The 9,449-nt window shown below is 32.9% G+C and overlaps 1 protein-coding gene across 1 annotated transcript; it reads right to left on the reverse strand.

Moving 5' to 3' along the window:
* Positions 1 to 7,425: 7,425 nt before the first annotated feature.
* On the reverse strand, positions 7,426 to 8,436 carry LOC149480804 (ommochrome-binding protein-like). The gene has a single exon (XM_089706074.1). The coding sequence runs from the start codon at positions 8,242 to 8,244 to the stop codon at positions 7,426 to 7,428; it is 819 nt and encodes a 272-aa protein (XP_089562200.1). The 5' UTR covers positions 8,245 to 8,436.
* Between the last annotated feature and the right edge of the window lie 1,013 nt (positions 8,437 to 9,449).

Consider the following 9,449-nt stretch of genomic DNA (forward strand, 5'->3'; position numbering starts at 1 on the left):
ATTAAGGAACAAACAGCGCGACAGGACCTTTGAGCGGGTGAAGCGGATTTACGGATATTAGGCGGAGTATGTACGCGTGGTAATGCGACTATAATGTTAATAGAATAATTACAAAAATAGAAGGGTGAAGAAAAACATACAGTTTTGCAAGTCTTTTGTTGTATCTAGCTCATACAGAATAAGTAGAGCTTTTAAAAATGTCTATTATAAATGTGTCAATTATTGTATATAATCGACACATTTATAATGATAAACTACCCAAATGAGTATGTAAAAAATATGATAAACTACCCAAATGAGATGCTTGAAAGAAGATTATTTGTTAACTACTTCACGTAGCAGTATTCTTTTTCATTGTATTGTTTGTTTACCTATTAGTCATTTTTATTGTTATATATTATAACATAGATTTAGGCCATAGAATTTAAGTTTTTAAACCACTTGTGTTACATTAATCGCAAGTGTATGGCATGCCTTAAATTGTTATGGATGGACAGTGATGTGGTTAGCGGTGGGAAGGCTGGAAACTGGGGTTTCGTCTCCGTTGTTGTCTTTAATGTCTTTGTAATGACTCCGGCTGATATATTCAGACCACGATAGTGTTTATAGGTGATGAAGTTTTTGGAGTTAATGTGTTTCTGGTTTTGCAAAATCGCTTTGGCTATCTAGAGGTATGTTAAATTTTTTTGGAAAATGTCCCAATTTTTCCACTTTAATGTCTTTTTTCTCAGTTACTACTTTAATAATTTAATAACTTCGTTTAAATTTCGAATATTAATTTTTTTATAGTTACTTACAACTCTTGCATCGAAACGTCACATTAAATAAAATTTTCATAAAATAATTCCTTCGTATTAAATTAATTGATCTCGTTTAAAACCCGTTAATAATTTCTTAACACCTCCATAGCATATATAAAAAGCAAACCATATTATAACATCAACTACAGCCACAATATCAAATGTAGTGAATCAAATTACATCCAAAGAGTACAAAGTCCATTTCCACAGTACAAAAGCTTTAAAATCGAGCTGATAACCTGTTCCAGATCCAATTAGCCGGACTGTAATCGGATCGCGACCGCTTTGTGGACCAGATTACTGGACCTGGTCGTAGTGGTAAATGTGCGCTATTTTGTGAGGAGAATTGGTTCAAATGAAGGCGACTGAAGGGAGATTATTATGTAATTTTGATCGGATTTTGCATATTGGATTATGTATGTTACCGTAAAATTAAAAGGAGCATAGAAAACTAATTTCTAAAAATAAAAATAATATCCATTCTTTGCTTTGTTTTTTATTAATGGAATTTTTTGTTTTGTTCCTTATTGAGATATCCAATAATTCATAGCTAAAACATTACCAAAATGTAAAGAGTATTATCAAATTATCAGGTACTAGTAATCCGCCCCGGCTTTGCCCGTGGTACATATTTCGCAATAAAAGGTAGCCTATGTCCTTTCTCGGGTATCAAAATATCTCCATACCAAATATCATGCAAATTGTTTCAGTAGTTTAGGCGTGATTGAGTAACAGACAGACAGACAGAGTTACTTTCGCATTTATAATATTAAGTATGGATTTTTTATGTTCTTATTTTAAAAAGAACAATACTATTAAATATAAGTACTTTAACTTGACTTATAACTAATGAAATAATCACTTCATACAGTATCGATAATATTCGTAAGGCGTAAGCATGCACGATTCAAAATATTCAGAAATAATAAAAGATTTGTTGTGTTATTTATTTTCTCTGCAGTAATATTGAGGTTTACAAACATTCTAAAATATAGCCAACTTTACCTATGTATCAATACTAAAACATTCTCAAATATAGCCATCTCTAAACATATATGTGTTCAATACATTAGTGTTACAAAGCAAACATTAAAATATCAAATGTAAACCGCATTGTAGTGTGCATAATGTGAGCCACTTTTTGGAACACTTCCAAGCGTTTTGCAAAGTATGTTTAGATTTTTGACCAATTCTCTATTTGGTTTGCTGTTTATCTGCCATCAATGGCTGCCAGAATTGAAAATTTAAAGTTCTGCTTAGTTTAGTACATAGTAAGTATAGTATTTAGACTAATTATAGTATTTTGACGTATTTTAAAAATATTTTTAATGCATGTAGGTGATTTTCTTCATATGCTAATGCTTGCTCTAAACATAATTCCAACTTGATACTTATGATGTACTTTCACGTTTAATATTTCTTAATTGAAACAAAACTTCTAAACTTACTTCTAAATACATTAAACAATAAAACGAACTTGTATATTGTGCTCAACATAAATTATAAGCTTTGTAGATAGCCTGTAATTTAAAAAATATCCAAGATGTGCAAAGAGATTGATGATGAACTTACTAAGTGTTAGACAATGAAATAAATTGAAATTGAAATAAAAATACATTTATTTTATTGTACAATACGGGAGCGCTTGACCACAATCCCGCCTGATGGTAAGCTGAGATGGTCTAAGATGGAGCGCGCTTCCCTAGAATGTTCACTCTCCCCTTTAAGATCTCCATATTGTACTCATTGGGGTACACAGATTTAGGGAGAATTCATACATCATAACCCAATATTGAAAATATTCCAAATTACAATACAAAAGTGGGAACTCAGGAATTATAAAATTTAATATCTTTATCCGCAGTAATCCACCTAGTTCTATTTCTCATGCCATTAATGCGATGAGCTTTTGATATCGGTTGAAATGTCTGGGGCTTTCCGCTGTTCATTTTATCAAAAAACCATGTTGTCTTTTGTATTTGATTAATGGTGTTGTTGAGTCATGAAGGTATTCTTATCACAACCAGTGCCAGATATTTTACACTAGCTGTGCTCCGCGGTTTCACCCGCATTGCTCCGCTCCTGTTAGTCCTGTTAGCATTACCATATAGCCTTCCTCGATAAATGGACTATATTACACAGAATTTTTTTTTCAAATCGGGGCAGTAGTTCCTAAGATTATCGCGTTCAACAAACAAACTCTTCAGCTTTACAATATTATAGTGTGTAATATAGATGAATTTTAAATGTGATTCTTAACATTAATTCAAAGGTTTATTTTAGATGCGCTTTGGTATTGGCATAGCCTATAATTCTATGCTAATATTTTAAAGAGGTAAATTTTGTGAAAATGTAAGGGGTAATTAATCTCTGGATCTACTGAACTGATTTTAAAAATTATTTTACCAATATAGAGTATATTTTATTTTGTTTTTATATTGTGGCCAACCCGAGGCTACAAAGATATAAAATAAAGAAAGAATGAAGAAAGAATTTTGAGAGCAATATATTTTTGTCACGCATTACTGCTCATGGTTAACTATCTGTGTCCTATATAAAATTCAATTGAATGTTTATTTGTTTCAATCAATAAATACTAGTAATCCGTGATTATGTTTGCAAACGATACTAATTTAATCGGATCACGTTGGGTTTGTTCACAATTGGATTATTGGATTATACTAAACCAATATGGGCTGTCTCTACATAAACTATATTGTATTTACTTAAACTGAATATTATTGTACCATGATTGTACCCGTGACTTTGTCTGCTTTCATAACTATATATAAATCAAAGTCCTCCGATGTGTCTGTCTGTTCGTTGAGACTATATCGAATTAAGGTATTACGAAATTATTTTTTCTTTTTCTTTATTAAATAATTAATTTATATCTGTTAATTATTTATTTTCTTTAATCAACAGGTAACTGTTAGACATCATAATTATAAAATGTCCCAGGGCTAAGCCGAGAAGGTAGTTTCGTTTTCAAAAAATTGTTTAGTTAACAAATAATAATCCATACTAATATTGTAAACTAGCGGTCCGCCCCGGCTTCGCCCGTGGTACATATTTACGTTTTCTCTACATAAGAACCATCCTCGTACTTCAAGGAATATAATAAAAAAAGAATTATCGAAATCGGTTCAGCCGTTCTCGAGTTATGCGCTTACCAACACATTTTGCGATTCATTTTTATATATAAGAAGAAGATGCGAAAGTAACTCTGTCTGTCTGTCTGTTACTCAATCACGCCTTAACTGCTGAACCAATTTGCATGAAATTTGGTATAGAGATATTTTGATACCCGAGAAAGGACATAGGATAGGTTTTATCCCGGAAATCCCACGGGAACGGGAACTATGCGGGTTTTTCTTTGACTGCGCGGGCGATGCCGTGGGTGGAAAGCTAGTGTAAAATAATTGTAAGAAATATTCAATGAATATTAATATTATAACTAAAACTAAAGCATTTCGCTAAGGATTATTTAAACAGATGACATGAGAAAAACAGACAGTTTACTAGATGTAAACTGTCTGTTTTATATTATACTAGTTTTCCGCCCGCGGCTTCGCCCACGTTGTCTAAAACCTTCCTCTTGATTCTTGAATCCGCATTTTTCATTACATTTCCGCATCAAAATCCGTTGCGTAGTGTTAAAGATTTAAGCTACTGGTCATTGGCGAAGTCCCTTCTTATTGGGTAGAGCCATTAATTAAGATAAGAAGAAGAAGATTTAAGTATACATCGGGACAGAGAAAGCGACTTTGTAGAAATAGATATTAATATTGTCTACTATGTAGACATGACCTCATTCATAAAAAAAATGTTTAGAAATTATGTATGAAATGCATTTCTAGCCACAATATTCTGAGTATTCTGTATCTGTAATATTTCCGTGCTTTTAGCGCAAAACCGCGTTCGCTCAACGGCTTTCATAATGGCTTATACGTGTTCATGAAATACGGCCATAGAACATTGCACGTTTAGCTTTTTAAATAAATGGAATTCTATGCTGAATACATGCAAAAAGAAAAAAAATTGAATTATGTTTACCGCTTTTTTTAATTGAGCATTATTTTGTAAGCGAATACGAATATTTTGAATTAAGGATAATATTAATAAAAAATGGAACTATGTTTACCTTTTTTTAAATTGGGCATTATTTTATGTATTTTAAATTTAAGATAAAAAGTTATGAAATTTCTTGATTTATATATTTTTAAATTTCGAATTCAACTCGTTCATAACATTAACGTAAGAATTCGAAATTTCGTTTTCAAATGAATGCAATAAAAAAGTAAATTCTATTTGAATGAATAAATGTTTGAGTGTGAGTTTGAGTTATACCATAGTATAAAGATAATATAACTTATTTGTTCTCTTTATAGTTTACTAGCTGTGCTCCGCTCCTGTTGGTCTTAGCGAGATGATTATATAGCCTATAGCCTTCCTCGATAAATCTAACAAAGAAAGAATTTTTCAAATCGGACCAGAACTTCCCGAGATTAGCGCGTGCATACAAACAAACAAACTCTTCAGCTTTATAATATTAGTACAGATGGTTATACGCTGTTACATAATATATCTTACTCTAGTTTTTAATGTAGAGGTAGATAATTTACATGTAACAAATTAATGTATCTAATGTGGTGTGATTGTTGTGACCATTAATTGCGACACGTGTAAGCTTCATCTAAACTAATTATACATTACTAGCTTTCCGCCCGCGGCTTCGCCCGCGTTTTCAAAGAAAAACCCGTTACCGTAGGATTTCCGGGATAAAATCTATCCTATGTCCTTTCTCGGGTATCAAAATATCTCTATACCAAATTTCATGCAAATTGGTTCAGTAGTTAAGGCGTGATTGAGTAACAGACAGACAGACAGAGTTACTTTCGCATTTATAATATTAGTATGGATTATACGTCAGCTTGATTGCGGTTCGATTCAGATTTGAGGTTTCCGTTGAGAAGTTGTGAACGCACTTTGTTTGTATATCTACATAGTATAAACCAAAGTCGCTTTCTCTGTCCCTATGTCCCTATGTATGCTTAAATCTTTAAAACTACGCAACGGATTGTGATACTTTTTTTAATAGATAGAGTGATTCAAGAGGAAGGTTATAGTATATAATTTATTAGGTTTTAGACAAAGCGGGCGTAGCCGCGGACGGTAAGCTAGTTTATTGATAAATAGATACGCAAATATGTGTTAGTCCCGATTTTCTAGAGATAAAAAGTAGCTTAAGTTGCTTCTGTGTACATGCAGCTTTTTAATGGTGGAATAATTTTTAAAATCTGTCCAGCAGTTTTTGTGTGATAATATTACAAACATGCCAACCCGCACTTGGCCAGCGTGGTGGATTATGGCCTGTACCCTTAGCCTGTACCCTCATTGATAGGAGGCCCGTGTCCCAGCAGTGGGAACGTATAGGGGCTGATGATGATGATTATTGACATTATTTTAAAAGAGCAACTATGGAGTTTCTTGCCGATTCTTCTCCATAGATACTGCTTTCCGAATCGGTGGTAAATGTTAAAAATACTATGTAATGACGATTCGAAAGTGCTACTAAATAGTAGTCTAATTGAATAAATGAATGTTTGAGTTTGAGTTTGAGATTACAAACACACATAAAAAATCTAATAAAATATAATATATTCTTTATAATATTAGTTCAGATTTCTTATGTTATTCTGTGATTCTTGCCCGGAATTTCAAAAACTTTGTAAGTTTTTAAAACCTTTGAATAGGTAGATCTCTAGCCATCAGTTTAAACTGAATTAAATTAGAAGCAGTAGTTTTAATGTTATTTCTACAATATTAAAGTACGAAGCCACTATGAGCCAAAACATCACTTCTAAATAAATACGTTAAGACAAAAACTCCGTGCACATTTTGTAAAGTCGGTAAACAGGCTGCTGTTTAATTAAACAAGTTTCAAATAAACATTATGCGATGTACGTTACGGATCAACATGGAATTCGGACAATTTCAATAATGGAAATGAAGCGAGATGGGAGAACAGATTGCGCTAATTGGCGATGGTTATGCTGTAACATGTGTGATGAGATTTGTAATTATGTGAACTTAGTACATTTGTGTTTTAAGCAAATCAATTTTATTTTATTTTTATTTTGTATGAAGAGAGACGAGCTTTTATTTAGATGAATGGATGGATGATAGGTATTTACAAGATTTTAGAGATTTTCTAAAGTGGTTAGAGAATTAAATGCTACTAATATTATAAATGAGAAAGTTTGTGAGGATAGATGTATGTATGTTTGATACTCTTTCACGAAAAATCTAGTAGACGGTTTTTGATGAAACTTTATAGTAATTTAGGTTACAGACCAGAATAACACAAGCTATAGAAATACTTGATAGTTGATTTTGCTCCGTTTCGAAAAAAAAATTATTACATGACCTAGGCAGGTTATATCTTCAGAATTACGTAGGTATACTTAGATTGGATACCCACGTAGGAATCGTTCAGAGTCTGAATACAATCTATACAAGGAATTTGTATTAGTATATCCACCAGTTATATAGTTTAGTTAGGACTAAAGAGAAACAAGCCAAACATTCAAGTAATTTATTAACTTCACAACAAACAAAATCTTTAACTTTTGCTATTAACAGGCATTAACCGTATCAATTCATGAGAGTCAGAATAAATGAGATTATTGTCCCTATCAAAGCCGATCCCCAACACGCCAGCAATGCTCACTATTTTCTTCACTTTTTGCACCATTTGACTGATAACATAGATACTGCTCTCGCTACATAAATGTACGTGACTGGAGTTGTCAATAGCCATGCCAAGGAACCTCGGGCTATCTTTGAGCAGTATAGGAGAAGTACTGTTGTTCTTGATCCCGAATAACCCAGTGCCGTTTATAAAGAATATGTTATCTTCAGTGTCAAAAACGAACTGATTTACAGTATAATTGTTCAGGTTAGATACCCCTTTTACCGATCTATTTGCATAGAAATACGCCTTCAAACTCGGGAACCTGATAAAGTACAATCGCTTTTTCAACACCAGCCACCAGATATCCAAATTCTTTACGAGCAGCCGCTTCAGAGTTTTCAATATCGGATTGTATCTGTAAATGCCGTGACTGCCGCCGAAGTACACTTCACCATTCTCTTCATCGCTTGCTATGGCAAAAGCGTCCTTGACTCCTTTTAAAACGGTAAGCCTTTTGGTGTCAAGTTGGAGTGCAGCGGGCAGGTACTCACCCTGGCCGGCGTCGAAACTGAAGTAAAGTGTGTTAGTTAGTTTGTCAACGGCTAATTGGTTGGGACTATGTGGGAGTGTCGCCAGTGTCTGCTTCACAAAGCATCGTTTATTCGATTCCTCGGATTGTACGTCACAATGTTCCGCCGTGTTTTCTTTCACCAATAAAATTAAAAGGAATAATAGTTCTGCGGTCATAGTTGATAAATTTTCCCAAATGTTCACCTAGTCTAGTCAACTATGTTGTGTAGCAACTGCTAAAGTTTTTCTACCTTCAGAAAGAGCTGATACACTTGTAAAGATATAAAATAAAAGGTTCCAGTGTAATAAATACAGATAAAAATTAAAACTATACAAAATTGAACCAATGAATGTCCAATAACGTCAATCGTCTGTACTCTGCGGTGTTCGAATTAAAAATACAATGAAGCAGTGTTAACCATTTTGTTTACCAACAAGTTATTAGTAAATTATTCTGTGAATGTAAACTATATGATTGATGAATTATTTTACGATTGATTGGTTCAGTAGTGAATTATTTCAGAAGAGATAGGTTCGATTGAAGTCGCGGTTTATTGAAAATTGTTCTAATTAAAATGGTTAAATAAAAATTAGTAATTAGAATTATAACAAACACATATTTTAATCATTAATACTCTTTTCTTAACTTCTAAAGTTATTTTCGCTTAAACAAAGACAAATATAATTCTCTGTTTCCAGAGCTTCGAACTTCTATTATTAGCCATTCACATTTTGGCATGCCAATGAAATTGATCGAGTGTAAACATAACAAAATGAACCAGTCAATAATGTATTGGCTAAGTCAGATCGATGTGTTACGTGCGAGTTAGGGCGGGCTGGTGATCGAATAACATGCGGGCTGCTGCTTGCACTGTAGTGGAAGAATTATAGAATAGACATAGGTAAAAAATATTATTGAAGTTGGAATTTGACCTTTATTTTTATCGATTAGGTATTGTGGAAGATGGACTTTGACGTAACTATGGGAGTATGGTATTAATTCAAGTTACCTAATGATATTGTTTTAATTAATGAGATGGTCTACAAAATGCGCAGAAGAAACACTCTAAGCTCTCATATATACACTCACTGAAAGCTCTACAGAATACAGGCTTTTATGTGTTTTTATGATAATTTTATGTTTAGACGGGAAAAGAATAAGATAATTGAATTACGAATGGAAAGATATTACGTAGAAGATGAAAACTATTGTGTTACATGGAGTATTTTTTCTTTTTATTGTATCTTATAATACTTTTGAATTACACAACGGTGTAAAAGCGGCCGAACTTATACAGTGAAGTTAGATTGCTTTGTTTACGGCACGTGTGCATTCCCAATGTCTCAGTATTCACACCGATACGCTGTTTGTATAAAACTAA

This window comes from Colias philodice, chromosome 17 (assembly GCF_061535455.1).
Source record: "Colias philodice isolate Cphi_HAF_F1 chromosome 17, ilColPhil1 Martin Lab GWU primary, whole genome shotgun sequence".
Taxonomy (NCBI): Eukaryota; Metazoa; Arthropoda; class Insecta; order Lepidoptera; family Pieridae; genus Colias; species Colias philodice.

Bases quoted from the DNA above. Each gene is read 5' to 3' on its own strand.
- LOC149480804 (XM_089706074.1), bottom strand. From the start codon at position 8,244: ATGACCGCAGAACTATTATTCCTTTTAATTTTATTGGTGAAAGAAAAC.